Source organism: Zootoca vivipara, chromosome 4 (assembly GCF_963506605.1).
Source record: "Zootoca vivipara chromosome 4, rZooViv1.1, whole genome shotgun sequence".
NCBI classification, from domain to species: domain Eukaryota; kingdom Metazoa; phylum Chordata; class Lepidosauria; order Squamata; family Lacertidae; genus Zootoca; species Zootoca vivipara.
The window spans coordinates 101,118,140-101,134,568 of record NC_083279.1 but is presented as its reverse complement, the minus strand read 5'-3'; the positions used below and the strand labels follow the sequence as shown (position 1 = coordinate 101,134,568).

At 42.6% G+C, this 16,429-nt stretch overlaps 1 protein-coding gene across 1 annotated transcript in view; it reads right to left on the bottom strand.

Moving 5' to 3' along the window:
- LOC118085583 (zinc finger protein 721-like) overlaps positions 1–16,429 on the bottom strand; it is an 83,807-nt gene that overhangs the window by 12,845 nt on the left and 54,533 nt on the right. The window contains exons 6-7 of the mRNA XM_060274075.1: positions 3,939–4,659; positions 1,804–1,806 (exon numbers count right to left, since the gene is read on the bottom strand). Coding sequence (XP_060130058.1) covers positions 1,804–1,806; positions 3,939–4,659 — 724 coding nt within the window. The remainder of the gene's footprint in view (positions 1–1,803; positions 1,807–3,938; positions 4,660–16,429) is intronic.

Here is a 16,429-nt window from a genome sequence, read left to right as displayed (position 1 = left end):
CTTCATCTTTTAATGGCTTTTTATAAGGAAAGTGGCGAGGAAATGCCCTTAGAATGAATGAATGATTAACAGGAAGGCCCCGCAGGCTAATCAGGATGAATCTTCAGCAAACCAGCAGAGCAGGAGGAATGTTCACTAGAAACAACACTGATTTAAAATTCACCTTTTCAAAACTGGAGAAATAAAGCTCCTGTTTTATGGTTGCATGTCCTGCAGCAAAATCAGCACCCTTGGTGGATGAATCACAGAACTGTAGGGTTGGAAGGGACCCCGAGGGTCATCTAGTCCTGCCCCCTGCAATGCAAGGATCCCAGCTAAAGCATCCATGGCAGATGCCCACCCAACCTCTGCTTACAAACCTCCAAGGAAGGAGAGTCCACCACCTTCCAAGGGACTGTGTCCCACTGCCAAGCACCTTTGCTGTTCCTTTAGCATGTTGGGGTGCTCAGACACTGCACCCTGCTTGTCTTCTTCACCCATCTGCTTTTCTTTTTTTATATAAATTTATTTATTTTTGTTTTTATTAGGTTCAGTCGTGGACGACTCTGGGGTTGCAGCGCTCATCTCGCTCTATAGGCCGAGGGAGCTGACGTTTGTCCACAGACAGCTTCCAGGTCATGTGGCCAGCATGACTAAGCCGCTTCTGGCGAACCAGAGCAGCGCACGGATACACCGTTTACCTTCCCTCCGGAGCGGTACCTATTTATCTACTTGCACTTTGACGTGCTTTCAAACTGCTAGGTTGGCAGGAGCAGGGACCAAGCAACGGGAGCTCACCCCGTTGTGGGGATTTGAACCGTCGACCTAGGCATTGTGGTTTAGACCGCAGCGCCACCTGTGTCCCTGCGTTAGATGTCCCTCAAGGTAGCAGGTTCTGAGGTCTCCGACTGCTGAAACAATTGCACTGGCTACCAAGGAGGAACCAAGCAAAGTTCAAAATAAATAAATCCTATTCTCATAATAAATGAGTAATACCTTTTCTGTCTAATAATTCTTATGCATGCTTTTTCTGCTAATATACAAAAGTATGCCATTTCCCCTTCCAAGAATGCTGAATTGCGAATTCAAGGGACACTGAAGTCTTTACAGAAATGACAGGACAGCTTTCCAGATTAGCTAGCTGGGAGTGAGACAGTGGGCAGAGTGGCATTGGGCTTGCTAAAATGCCAACTACCATAGGAATTGCTTTCTTGAGCCTTTTTAGCACTGTAATACCATTTTAAAATGTTTGGGTTTTTTTGTTTTCATGGGATGGCATCTAATTTCGTTGTACTATGTAGAATAACAATAAAGTTATATCTATCTATCTATCTAATTTTTTTTAAAGATTGATTTTAAAGTCATGGCGGTGTGTGAGCAAATACTCCACATCTGCCAAGCTTTCAGAAGCAGGACTAAGGGCTGAAAGGAAGCCCCCCAGATCCCCAAAGGTTGAGGGAAAGGCTCTATCTCCCTTCCTCCTTTTCATTATCAGTTATTTCCACCTAAGAAATGTGAAGAAAGCAGCTGAGCATGTTAAGCGCAGGGTTTAGTTGGGGTTTAGATTTATGAGATGACGATGGTATGATTTGTCAGCAATAAATATGAATTGTTCTCATCTGTCAGTGAAGTCACATTTGAAAGAATACAGAAGCAGTCAAAGGGAATTTCCTAGGAAGTGTTTTATTCAGTCTCACCTACAATCATGTGTGCTGAACACACAGAAACACAATAGATAATGTGAAATTACTGGGAGTTACAGTCTCCAAATAACACTCAACACATACAAGAAGATTAATGAAATAGTACACATGATTTCCCCACCTCCTTTAAAAAAATTTTACTTTGATTTTTCTTCATGCTACAAAAGATAATTTTAAAGAAAGCAATGGTTACAAGAGTAAACAGCAATTACTGTAATTTGTCATTATGGAATTGCAGACTTTCATCCTGGCATATATTAAAGTTTCAATTGATTAGTCTAAAAGATCACAAAACAATTCCCCATAGTGCTGGGTGGATTCTTGCAACATTGGTCACGTGTTATAAAAGGAATATGGATTGTGTTACCCCACCTTTTTGATTTCCCCAGGCAAACAAAATATAAGATACTTAAAGTGTGGTGCCCAGAATTGAAGACAGTATTCTAGGTGGGGTTCAAATCCCCGCGATGGGGTGACCTCCCGTGGTTCAGTCTCAGCTCCTGCCCAACTAGCAGTTTGAAAGCAAGTCAAAGTGCAAGTAGATAAATAGGTACTGCTCCAAGCGGGAAGGTAAACGACGTTTCTGTGCACTGCTCTGGTTCGCCAGAAGCGGCTTAAGTCATGCTGGCCACATGCCCCGGACGCTGTCTGCGGACAAACGCTGGCTCCCTTGGCCTATAGGGTGAAATGAGCTCTGCAACCCCAGCGTCGTCCGCGACTGGACTTAACTGTCAGGGGTACCTTTTGCCTTTACTTTTTATTCCTGCCCTTGATCTGATTCTGCCTTCTGCCACATTGGCCTCCGCTCCCCGTTTGGTGATGTCTGCAAATGTGATGAGCATCCCCTCAGTTCCTTCATCCAAGTCATTTATAAAGATGTTGAACAACAACGGGCCCAGGACAGACCCTGCAGCACCCCTCTTGTCACTTTCCCCCCAGGATGATGAGGAACCACGAAGGAGTCCTCTTTGGGTTCAGTCAGTCAAATCCGCCTAACAGTTACCTCATTCAGCCCACATTTTACCAGCTTCCTTACATAAATGTCACAGGCGACTTTGTCAAAAGCCTTACTGAAATCGAGATGCACTATTTCCACAGCAGTCCGCTGATCAACAAAGGTTGTAACTCCATTCAAAAGAAAAGAAAAGAAAAAGAGAGATTTCTCTGGCTTGACTTGTTTTTGAGAAAGCCAGGCTTTCAACCTGCATGTTTATGTGGTGAAACACTGTGAAATCTTCAGATGAAGGGCACATAAATTTTTTAAAATGATAATTAATAAGAATATTGGCAAACATGTGCAAATGAAGGTGACAAAGATGGTCTTATTTTATTTATGCATTTAATTAATTTCTATACCAACTTATACCAGGGGTTCCACTTGAATAAAATATAGAAGGGGTTTAGGAAGCCCCTCCTCGCATAATCAATCATGTGCTGTGGTGCATGCATGCCATTTGAATGAGAGTGCCTACCAACTTGGAGGGTGGCCCCCTCAAATATATTATTGGGGGGGGGCAAAGACCCCCTAGGCCTTTAACTACAACTAATCCAGAATGTGGCAGCTAGACTGGTGACTGGGAGTGGCTGCCGAGACCACATAACACCGGTCTTGAAAGATCTACATTGGCTCCCAGTACGTTTCCGAGCACAATTCAAAGTGTTGGTGCTGACCTTTAAAGCCCTAAGTGGCTTCGGTCCAGTATACCTGAAGGAGCGTCTCCACCTCCATAGTTTTCCCCAACACTGAGGTCCAGCACCGAGGGCCTTCTGGTGGTTCCCTCATTGCGAGAAGCCAAGTTGCAGGGAACTAGGCAGAGGACCTTCTTGGTAGTGGCGGCGCCCTGTGGAACGCCCTCCAATCAGATGTCAAAGAGAAAAACAACTACCAGACTTTTAGAAGACATCTGAAGGCAGCCCTGTTCAGGGAGTCGTTTAATGTTTAATAGATTACTGTGTTTTATTTTTCTGTTGGAAGCCGCTCAAAGTGGCTGGGGAAACCCAGCCAGATGGGCGGGGTATAAATAATATATTATTATTATTATTATTATTATTATTATTATTATTATTATTATGAGTTGGCTTAACCGTCTCAGGACTGTTAGAACATAAAAACACAACATAAAAACACGAAATAAACATCTGTAAACCCCCTCCGCACCGCATTTTAAAAGGGCATTAGATGTCAATCAGCCAAAGGTCTGGTTAAAAAGGTGCCTATTTGACAGGCTCCTAAAGCTGTATAATGGTTTTTCCGACCTTTGAATGAATTATTTGATGGGAAGTGAGAGAGGAGCTCTTACTGAAGCTCTTTCCACATTGCACACACTGATAGGGTTTCTCCCCTGTATGAATTCTTTGATGGGAAGTGAGATGGCTACTCTGACTAAAGCTCTTTCCACATTCCCCACACTGATAGGGTTTCTCCCCTGTATGAATTCTTTGATGGGAAGTGAGATTGTGGTTTTTACTGAAGCTCTTTCCACATTCCGGACATTGGTAGGGTTTTTCCCCTGTATGAATTCTTCGATGGGAACTGAGAGAGGAGCTCTTCCTGAAGCTTTTTGCACATTCCACACACTGATAGGGTTTCTCCCCTGTATGAATTCTCCGATGGGAAGTCAGATGGAAGCTCTTCCTGAAGCTCTTCCCACATTCCACACACTGATAGGGTTTCTCCCCTGTATGAATTCTTTGATGGGAAGTGAGATGGGAGCTCTTACTGAAGCTCTTTCCACATTCCGCACATTGATAGGGTTTCTCCCTTGTATGTATTCTTTGATGGGAAGTGAGATGGGTGCTCCAACTGAAGCTCTTTCCACATTCAACGCACTGATAAGGTTTCTCCCCTGTATGAATTCTTTGATGGGAAGTGAGATGGGCGCTCTTACTGAAGCTCTTTCCACATTCCACACATTGATAGGGTTTCTCCCCTGTATGAAGTCTTTGATGGATAGTGAGATCGGTGCTCCGACGGAAGCTTTTTCCACATTCCACAGACTGATAGAGTTTCTTTCCAATGATAATTCTTTGTTGGGAAGTGGAATGGGAGCTCTGACTGCAGCTCTCTCCACACTCCAAATTTTTACATGGCTTCTCCTCTCTGGGGATTTTGTCATGTTCACCCTTGTTCTCGATTTCTAATTCATCACAATCTGCAATGGAGACAATAACGGGTTAACACCTCAGGAACAAATGGAGAAGAAATGAAGGGAGTTGGGTGTGTGTTCATTACCTTTGTTGTTTGTCATTAACCAAAATATTCATTGTGAGATTCACATGGGTTGTTGAATGTTGCTTTGTTTGATATAGAGTAGTGGTCAAATTGTGGAAGCCTTTTGGGAAAAAGTGTATTTCAGAGGTTTGGTGGCTCATAACACCACTTCTTTTGGAGTAATATCATAAACATTATATATCAATGGAAAGATAATTTAGTCAAGAATGCAATCCAACAAAGTTTGTTAAATTACCCATATTCTATCAAACTTTATAGCCAAATAACAAGAAAAAGGAAGCTTGCTGAGGTTGACTTTCGTCAGTGTGTTATGTGATTGCTATCAAGTTGGTTGTTTTTTGTGTTCTTTCATTCAGTCTGTTTGTAGAACATAATAAATTTATAGGAATGGTACAAAGAGTTGACTGGTCACCCAGAAAGCCATGTAAAATAGTAGTATTAACTGAACAAGGCTACAGTTATGAAGAAATTAGAAGAAAGATCGGGGAATATTTTTGGACCATAACACGCACCTAAATTTTAGAGCAGGAAAAAAAGAAAAAAAATATTCTGAGCGCAGGGGAACAGCGAACAGCCTGCCCACCGCTCCCAAACCTTCCCCGGGCTTAATGGGAAAGGGGAGGGTGCCGGCAGAGCGGTGAGGAGGCATAGCTGCCAAGTTATCCCTTTTTTAAAGGGATTTTCCCTTATGCTGAATAGGCTTCCTCGCGAGAAAAGGGAAAAAGTGGCAGCTATGTGAGGAGGCTGGCAGAGTGTGGGATTTAGTGCTGGATTTAGTCTAGTCTTTCATATCCTTGAAGGGGCAGAAGGGCTAATGGTAATTGATGTGAACATCTTTTAATTATGGTATTCTCAGTGTTTTCACCACCGGAGCAGAAGATCAGAAAGTGGCAAGTTTGATTTTCTTACTGAACCCTTAGGGAAATTTTACCTATAAAAATAATAGAGTAAAAAGTGTTTTTCATTCACATTTAAGGTGAAAGCAGATCACAGCTTTGCACAGTTCCCCACTTAAAAGCGGCTAAAGGCTGTTTGGAATCAATTTCCTGTGCACACTAACATCAATTGTGCACAGGTGGGTTTTCTGCATTTCAAAGCATGCAACAATCAGACCAGGAAAGGATTGTTTGAAGTCTTGGAGCTGTAGCATAGAGGTATTTTGTTTAATTTCCAGGCAGATATTACAATCCCACAGGGAGCCTTACCAAGAGAGGCCACGATCCCACGATTCTCCTCCATGACGTCCTTATGCAGAGCTCTCTGGTCAGGATCCAGCAATGCCCATTCCTCGTCCGTGAAAGGAACAGCGACATCTTCAAAGCACACTGGAGACTTCCGGTGAGCTGCGGCCATCGAAGGAAGCGCGGGATAGCCCTCCGGGGAATCCCGAACTTAACGGAGCCTTTAGAGGTCACGCGAAGGCTCCGCGGACCTCAAAAACCTCAGGGGGGGTTACCCTGAGTGTCGTGGCACCCAGCAGCGCCCTGCGTGCTCTCCTTCACCCGGTTTTTACTGCGTGGGAGCCGGGAGAAGGATTGAGCTGCGGGCGCGAAGGGGGAGAGACCACTGACTCCGTTAAGTGCAGTCTCTGGCTTCCGATGGTAAGCAGCAAGCTTCCTTAAATTATAATTAATCTGAGGAATAAAGAAGGCTGAAATAAATTCTGGATTGAAGTTAACAATCGGATTGATGAAGCTGTGGGGCGCAAAAAGGGAGTCCGTCCCAACAGCGGGGAAAAATGGCGCAGAGAAGTGATCGTAGGAGCTGAGCGACGGAAAGTGAAACTGTTTGCCTGCGGAGTGAGTTTTTCAGAAGTCCTTGATTACATTGTAACAAGGCAATTTTTTGAGGGTGGAAAAGAATTGCTTAGAGCTTTTATATTGTTACCTTGTCCCTTTCCTGGGGGTGGAACTGCAAGCGATCTGGGAACTTTATATTTTCTGCGCTCTAGCCCTGAATGCAGAGGAGCTTTGAGTTGCCTGAGTGCTTTGCTTGTATCGCTGCAGCACCGAAGGGGAGAAAGACGGAGGCTGCCCTTTTTTTTTTCTTTGCTATAATTAAGAACAAAGTAAAAACGTTTCCCACCAGCTGAGAGGCTGGAAAGGGGGGGTCGACTTTGGATTAAGCCAGCAAGTGGCTGAAGAGGGGTTTATTGCTGGGGAACTGCGGATCTGGGATTCTCCCTTATTTGGATTAAGCCTACAAGTGGCTGAAGTATTTGGCTTCTTTTCTCTTTCTTTTTTTTGGGTTTTTGGAGCGAACTGTGGATTAAGCCTATAAGTGGCTGAAGAGTTGCGAGACTTGGTTTCTTTGTTTCAGGTTTCAAGGGTGCTTTGACTGCTGGAGGGATAAAGAAGGAACTTGCTAGAAGGGTTTGATTTAATGTAACTAGAAACTGCTGGTTCTCTGTCTCTGGGAGTGGAAAAGTACTGGAAAGACTTGAGGTTTCAGAGTAATCCACCCAGTGGCAGACGGAATAACTGTTGATTCTAGGTATTGGAATTTATTACAGCGCCATCTGGGGGTGGTTGGGTTATTGCAGGTTAACTGTAGGAATTTATTAATACTGGTCCCCCTAGTGGTGAAGAGGGGAATTTCCCCTCTTTCCTGTTTTTTTGTAGAAGAATGGCTGGTAAAGAAGAAAGGAAGGCAGCAAGCACACCAAAAGATAGAAGAGGTTCAAAGCAAGAAGAAGTCAAGGATTTAGAAGCTCTATGGCAAAAAATTAAAGATGAATTTAAACACAGTGAACAACGAATGGATAAAAAATTGGGAGAGATCGATAAGAAGATTGAAGGAGCTGTGGGAGAATTATCAACTCAAATAAAAGATTTGTCGGTGAGATCCAAAACAATGGAAGAAACAATCAAGAAGACCCAAAAGGAGGTAAAGGAGGTTAAAAAAGAGACTGACAAAGTGAAAGATAGTATGAAGAAAATGGACCGGGCACATGAACAAATGCTTGATAATTTGGCATTAATTGAAATGAAGCAAAGGCAATTGAATTTGAAATTAAGGGGTATCCCTGAAGAATCGGGAGAAGATATTAAGTCAAGGATAATTGCCGAATTGGCGAAATGGATGGGAAAGACGGATGAAGAAGTGAGCCAGACAATTGTGAATGTATTCAGAATTAAGGTAAAATCAGCAAAGGCCAAGGCAAGGAAAGCACCTGGTGATTGCGTGGTGGTTCTCAATACAATGGAGATGAAAAATGAGATTTTAAGTTTGAGCTTCACCAACAAGCTAATCATCGGAGGCAAGCCTATAATCGTGTTTAAAGAAATTCCTGGAAGATTTTTGAAAAAACGTGACAATTATAAAGCAATGGTGGCCCTGCTTAGGAAAAATGGAATCCAGCATAGATGGGAATACCCCGAAGGAATAATGTTTTTTTATAAAGAGAAAAGACATGTGCTGACAAGTATGCATGACATTGGGAAATTCTTGAGAAAGTACGAAAAATTCTTGGGAGAGCTGAGCCCAGACCTGGTTATCCTAGCTGAAGCGACTGCAGAAGAGGAAGAAGAACCAAAACCACAAAGAAGGAGAAGAAAGAAAAAAGAAGGAGAGGAAGAGAAATCAGAAGAAGAAGAACAGGAAAAAGAGGAAGAGGATAAAGAGTCAGAGAGTGAAGAAGAGGAAGAAGATAAAGATTTAAGTAAAGAACCCGACCAAGACTAGATAAAATCCTATCTTCCTGATATTAGGAAGTAAAATGGCATCATTGAAGATACATACTTGGAATGTACATGGATTGAATAATAAAGTGAAAAGAAATAAAATTGATCATATTTTGAAGAAGAAAAATTTGGATATAATCTGTCTTCAGGAAACACATGTGGCGAAAAAACACAATTATATTCTTAGAAATAAAAGGTTGGGTAAAGAATTTATAAATTCAGTAGAAAATAAAAAGAGAGGAGTGGTTTTGTACATAAAAGATAAATTGGACCCAAATCTGATGTTTAAAGATGAAGAAGGAAGAGTGATAGCGGTCCAAATATCGACCCAAGGAGAAAAAATGTTGGTGGTGGGAATTTATGCACCGAATGAAAACAACGCGGAATTTTACAAGAATTTGGAAGAAAGGTTAGCAGAGTATATGGACCAAAAGATAGTGCTTATGGGTGATTTCAATGGAGTGACAGTACCAGAATTGGACAGGACAAAGAAAAGGAAGAATGAAGGCAAGTTACCAAAATCCTTCTTTGAATTGGTAGAAAACCTGGGCCTAGTGGATATTTGGAGGTTAAAGCATCCTACGCTTAAACAGTTTACATTCTTTTCAGAACCAAATCAAAGTTCTGGAAGAATAGATCATATATGGATCTCCAAGGAACTAGTACCCAGGGTGAGTAAAATAGAGATAATACCACGAACACTATCAGATCACAATTCAATATTTATGGAAATGAAAAGCAAAGATCAGAATTCCTTTAGGTGGAGAATGAATGAGGAGCTTTTCGAAGATAAAGAGGTGGTAGTAAAAGCTAAGAATATCCTGAAAGATTATTTTCATTGGAATCTACATAAAGACACTGGACTTGATATGGTATGGGATGCAAGTAAAGCAGTAATGAGAGGCTTTCTAATACAGCAAAACAGTTTCCTGAAACGAAAGAAAGAAAAGAAGAAGGAGGAAATCCTGAAGTGCCTCATGGAAAATGAGAAAAACCTGATAGATAAACCAGAGAATCAACAAATCAAACATAACATAAAGATGTTACAGACACAATTCTCTATGTTGATCAGTCAGGAGATAGAATGGAAAATAAAGCAGATGAGACAAAAAAATTTTGAATCAGCGAACAAAACAGGAAAATTATTGGCATGGCAATTAAGGAAACGTCAAAATCAAAATATGATAGTGAAGATAAATATGGAAGGAAAAGTGACTGAGGAGCCAAAGGAAATAAAGAAAGCCTTTCAAAAGTTTTACAAAGAGTTGTATTGTAAAAAGAAAGAAGAGGAGAAGAAGATCAGTGATTATTTAAGCAAACATGGATTGAAACAAATCCCAGAAGAGGAAAGAAAGAAACTCAATAATAGGATAACAAGGCAAGAAGTACATCAGGCAATATCGAGAATGAAAGTAGGAAAAGCCCCAGGACCAGATGGATTATCAGCAAAATATTATAAAGTTTTAAACGGACAGCTGATACCGATTTTAGAAGAAGTGATGAATGATATTCTTGCAGGAGGAAAGATCCCAAATACATGGAAGGAAGCGTATATTACATTGATTCCAAAACCAGGAGCGGATGGATTAGAAGTCAGAAATTATAGACCAATTTCTTTATTGAACAACGATTATAAGCTGTTTGCAGACATTATGTCCAAGAGATTGAAAGAAGTTTTGAAGGAAATGATATATAAGGATCAAGCTGGTTTTCTTCCTGGTAGACAGTTAAAGGACAACGTCAGACATATAATAGATGTAATAGAATATCTGGAAACCAAGATAGATAAGCCAGCAGTATTAATGTTTGTGGATGCAGAGAAAGCATTTGACAATATATCTTGGCAGTTTATGAAGAAAAATCTGGAATCAATGGTTGGCAAAGACTCTTTTTTGAATGGGATTGAGGCAATATATTCAGAACAAAAAGCAAGATTGATAATTAATAACACATTAACGGAATATTTTGACATCACAAAAGGAACTAGACAGGGGTGTCCCTTATCCCCTTTATTATTCATCATGGTCCTGGAAGTACTACTGAATAGATTAAGAGATCTTCCAACTATTAGAGGAATTAAAGTAGGTGCAAAGCAATTTAAAGTGAAAGCCTTCGCGGATGATTTGGTCTTAACTCTAGAAAATCCTAATGAAAGTGTTGCAGCGGCTATAGAAGAAATTGAGAAATTTGGACAATTAGCAGGATTTAAATTAAATAGACAGAAAACAAAGGTGATGGCAATGAATATGACGAAAGAGGAAAAGCAAGAGTTACATCTAAAATATGGGTTTGATGTGGCAAAAAAAGTAAAATACCTTGGAATATGGATGACAGCAAAGAACATTAATTTATATAGTGATAATTATGAACCAGTATGGAGAGAAATAAAGAAAGACCTGGAAAGATGGACTAATATGAACATGTCATTCTTAGGAAGAATAGCAGCAATTAAGATGAATATCTTACCTAAAATGTTATTCTTATTTCAAACTATACCTGTGGTGAAGGGTACAAGACAATTTCAAGAATGGCAAAAGATTTTGTCAAGATTTCTCTGGCAGGGGAAAAAACCTAGAATAAAACATAAAATCTTGGTAGACAGAAAAGAAAGAGGTGGTTTCTCCCTGCCAGATTTAAGACTTTATTATGAAGCGTCTTGTATGTGTTGGATTAAAGAGTGGATAACGTTGAAAAATACTGACCTGCTAGATTTGGAAGGTTTTAACAATAGATTTGGGTGGCATGCATATTTATGTTATGACAAAAAGAAGTCTCATACTGGGTTTACCAATCATGTGATAAGAAGATCTCTGTACGAGGTGTGGGAAAGAAATAAAATGCTGTTAGAGACCAAAAAACCATGGTGGGTTTCACCAGCAGAGGTATTAACAGTGAAGAAAGTAAATATGGAGGGGAGGTGGGCCACTTATGAGGAAATTTTGATAAGAACTGATAAAAGATGGAGACTTAAACCCTATGAAGAAATTAAAGGAGTTTTAACAGGATGGATTCAATACCATCAAATAAATGATGTTCTTAGGGAAGACAGGAAAATAGGTTTTGAGGATAAAAGGTCCAAATTCCAAATAGAAGTGCTAGAAGGCAAAACAAAGCTTCTGTCAAAAATGTACAATTTGTTATTAGAATGGTATACGAAGGATGAGTTGACAAAAGAAGTGATGATCAAGTGGGCAAAAGATTTTGGGCACAATATTGATTATGACGCGTGGTTGAAATTATGGACTCAAACGTTGAGATTTACAGCATGTACTGCTTTGAAAGAAAATGTGTATAAGATGATGTACAGATGGTATTTAACACCAGTTAAATTAGCCAAAATGTATAGAATGAGTGACAAAACTTGCTGGAAATGTAAAGAGAGAGATGGTGAATTTTATCATATGTGGTGGACATGCGATAAGGTAAAAAGATTTTGGGAGATGTTATATAATGAGTTGAAAAAGATGTTTAGATATACTTTCCCAAAAAAACCTGAAGCATTTTTACTAGGAATAATGGGAGGAGAGATTAGAAAAGAAGATCAAGTATTGTTTATGTATGCGACAACCGCGGCTAGGACTTTGTTAGCCCAAAAATGGAAATTACAAGAAATTCCAACGATTGAGGAGTGGCAGATTAAAATGATGGACTATGCTGAACTCGCAAGGATGACTTGCAAGATCCGCGACCAGGGGGAGACAAGGTTTCAAAAAGACTGGAGTAAATATGTGGATTATATGGAGAAAAACTGTAGATCTTTAAAAACACTTGCAGGATTGAAATAAATCCTATGAATTGACCAAACAGTCAAAAAGGAACTGCAAAAATGTAGTAAACAAGAAACCCGCATGAAGGGAGGGGGGGAAGTCGTAGCTCGGCAGAGCAAAATGTTAGATGAAAATTTATAATGTTGTGTATAAAAGAATGTTTTTTTTTATTATTTTAATCGGATAAATTGGAAATTGAATAAAAATTATTAAAAAAAAAAAAAAAAAAAAAAAATCAAAGCACACTGGACCCTAAAAGAAAAAGGGAAATGTCCTTCTCTGAGACAGCAGAAATATGATCTGCTACACAATGCTCTGTTGTTTCCTTCCTCTTAATTGCTGTGTTGTTTCAATTGGATTGCTTTGCTGCACATTTTTATTATGGATGTTTATTTTAACGCTTTAATGGAATTCTTTTATTCTGCATTTTAATTATGGGTGTTTGTCTTTGTGCAAATAGGTGGTACTCCTCCTTGTGTTTTCCAAGTCACTCTGCCTACGCAAGCAATCCACTTCCCCAAATGGAAGGATCCACTTTCTCCTCTCCTCATGTCCTGTTCTGGGGAATTCCCTCTCAGTGCCCTAGAGCCAAATTCAAGGGGGTCATGGGGTCATGGAGAGGGGGAGGAATGGGGGGCAGGCCTCATTTTGCAGCAGATGGGGCTGGTTAGGTGAATCGAGGCCACTGTTGGTTGTGGAATGTCCAAAGTTTAGAAGCCTATTTTAGCATTCAGTGATGAATATAGAAATAAAAGAAGCCTAGTTTGGATGGCCATCTGTCTTGGATGATCTAGCTGAGATTCCTGCAATGCATGGGGTTGGACTTGATGACCCTTGGGGTCCCTTTCAACTCTAGGATTCCATGAAAACTACAACTACAGATGAATCCTACTGGCGATATTCAGAAGGCTGGTGTCACAGAGTTATCTGGGCAGGAAATCCCACAGTTCACAGCTGGACTTTCTTAGCAAGAACATGATATTCTCGGACTTGGCTGAGTTTCCTGGACAAGGTGATCAAGCGAGTGGTTGCTGAACAACTCCAGGCACGCCTGGAAGAAGCGGACCATTTGGATCCCTTCCAGTTGGGATTCAGGCCTCATCATGGGACTGAAACTGCCCTGGTCGCACTGGTCGATGATCTCTGGCGGGTTAGGGACAAAGGTGAGAGCTGTTTCCTGGTCCTGCTGGATCTCTCAGCGGCTTTTGACACCATCGACCATAACATCCTTCTGGACCGTCTAGAGGGGTTGGGAGCTGGGGGCACTGTCATACAGTGGTTCCGCACCTTCCTCCTGGGCCGTGTTCAGAAAGTGGTGGTGGGCGATGAGTGTTCAAACCCCTGGCCTCTCACTTGTAGGGTGCCTCAGGGTTCTGTCCTCTACCCCATGCTTTTTAACATCTACATGCAGCCGCTGGGAGAGATTATCAGCGGGTTTGGGCTGGGTGTTCATCAGTATGCGGATGATACCCAGCTCTATCTTTTAAATCAGAACCAGTGAAGGTCCTGTGTGAGTGCCTGGAGGCGGTTGGAGGATGGATGGCGGCTAACAGATTGAGGTTGAATCCTGACAAGACAGAAGTACTGTTCTTGGGGGATAGGAGGCGAGCGGGTGTGGAGGACTCCCTGGTCCTGAATGGGGTAACTGTGCCCCTAAAGGACCAGGTGCGCAGCCTGGGAGTCATTTTGGACTCACAGCTGTCCATGGAGGTGCAAGTCAATTCTGTGTCCAGGGCAGCTGTTTATCAGCTCCATCTGGTACGCAGACTGAGATCCTACCTGCCTGCGGACTGTCTCGCCAGAGTGGTGCATGCTGTAGTTATCTCTCGCTTGGACTACTGCAATGCGCTCTACATGGGGCTACCTTTGAAGGTGACCTGGAAACTACAACTAACCCAGAATGCGGCAGCTAGACTGGTGATTGGGAGCGGCCGCCGAGACCACATAACACCGGTCCTGAAAGACCTACATTGGCTCCCAGTACGTTTCCGAGCACAGTTCAAAGTGTTGGTGCTGACCTTTAAAGCCCTAAACGGTCTCGGTCCAGTATACCAGAAGGAGCGTCTCCTCCCCCATCATTCTGCCCGGACAGTGAGGTCCAGCACCGAGGGTCTTCTGGCGGTTCCCTCACTATGAGAAGCCAAGTTACAGGGAACCAGTCAGAGGGCCTTCTCGGTAGTGGCGCCCACCCTGTGGAATGCCCTCCCACCAGTGGTCAAAGAGAATAACAATTACCAGACCTTTAGAAGGCATCTCAAGGCAGCCCTGTTTAGGGAAGCTTTTAATGTTTGATGGATTTCTGTATTTTAAGATTTTGTTGGAAGCCGCCCAGAGTGGCTGGGGGAACCCGGCCAGATGGGCGGGGTATAAATAATACCCTCTCACCTCTGCCTCTCCAGCACCCTCCTTCCACTCACCTCCTTCCTCTTCTGCCTCTGATTCTGCACTGCATTCTGCCACAGAGTCTCCCAGCTCACTAAGCCCTGTTAGCCCTTCAGCTTCTGACACCTCTTCTTCCCAGGCTTCTCCCTCTTCCTCTGACTGCTCATCCTTCCTCCACCTCCACTCCTTGGGCTCTGAGCCATCTTCCTTTCCTGGTTCCCCGGCTGCTTCCTCCCACCATTCCTCTGTGCCCAACCCATCCATGACATTGCTTCACCCCTCAGCCTCTGTCCCTACAAGGCAGCTTCCCCTGACCTGATCTGGTTCCACAGCCGCTGCTTCCCTTCTGCCCCCATGAAAAGACGGATCAGGAGGTCTTGCCAGCATCATTCTGTCGCCTGCAAGAGAGAAAAGGTAAGTAGGCTGATCGCTGAAGAATTGATGCTTTTGAATTCTGGTGCTGGAGGAGACTCTTGAGAGTCCCATGGACTGCAAGAAGATCAAACCTATCCATTCTTCAGGAAATCAGCCCTGAGTGCTTACTGGAAGGACAGATCCTGAAGCTGAGGCTCCAATACTTTGGCCACCTCATGAGAAGAGAAGACTCCCTGGAAAAGACCCTGATGTTGGGAAATATGGAGAGTACTAGGAGAAGGGGACGACAGAGGATGAGATGGTTGGACAGTGTTCTCGAAGCTACAAACATGAGTCTGACCAAACTGTGGGAGGCAGTGGAAGACAGGAGTGCCTGGCGTGCTATGGTCCATGGGGTCACGAAGAGTCGGACACGACTAAACAACAGGATGCCAGAAGCCAGCGTGGTGCAGTTCAAAATAAATAAATCATATTTTCATAATGAATGAGTAATACTTTCTTATGCATGCTTTTAATGCTAATATACAATAGTGTTATAAGGGGGGACTGCTCTTTTCCCTTTATGGGGTATCCAAGAGCCCATATTGTTCTTCTTGTTGTTTAGTCGTGTCCGACTCTTCGTGACCCCATGGACCAGAGCACGCTATGTAGAGCCCATATAGAGTCCTCTTTTTAGGTTCTCTATTGGTAGGAGAAAATAACAGAGGCCAACCTGAGAATATTGAGAAGCAAAGCAGCTAGTAACCCTGGTTTTTTTTTAAGCTGTTGCAACAGGGTGCTCCCCCCAAACACACAGGATAGGGGAGGGACATCGAGCACAGGCGTGCAAGCCCTTATATAGACATTTGAAATTGCCCGCCCCCAGAAGCATCATAAATACATCACAGAATGCATCACAGAAGGGCTGTAGCCCAGACCACCCCCTTAATACATCAGAGAAGGAGCAGAAATATGGGTGTGTTGTTTCCTCCTGTCTGGCAGGTTAGCTGATTGGATTAATTGGCATCCTGGCCACTCGTTTGTTATTATAACTAATTCCTGGATCTACATCACAGGTCACAGGCTCACAACCTGTTCATATCTTGAATGTGCCCTTAAGACAGGTGTGAGGGACAGGGGATATCGCGAAGTCCCTCCCCTCCTGAGTTCAAGCCCGTCCCCGAGCAAAGGGGAAAGCAGGGAGAGTTCCGATTCCAGTGGGGAAGCAGGAAGTCGTGTCCGAGGCTCAGGCAAGGTAGAGGAGCCAGGGTCCCAGGTGGGACAGGAAGGGGCAAGTAAGGGGGGAAGACCCATCCCCCCAACTCCAGA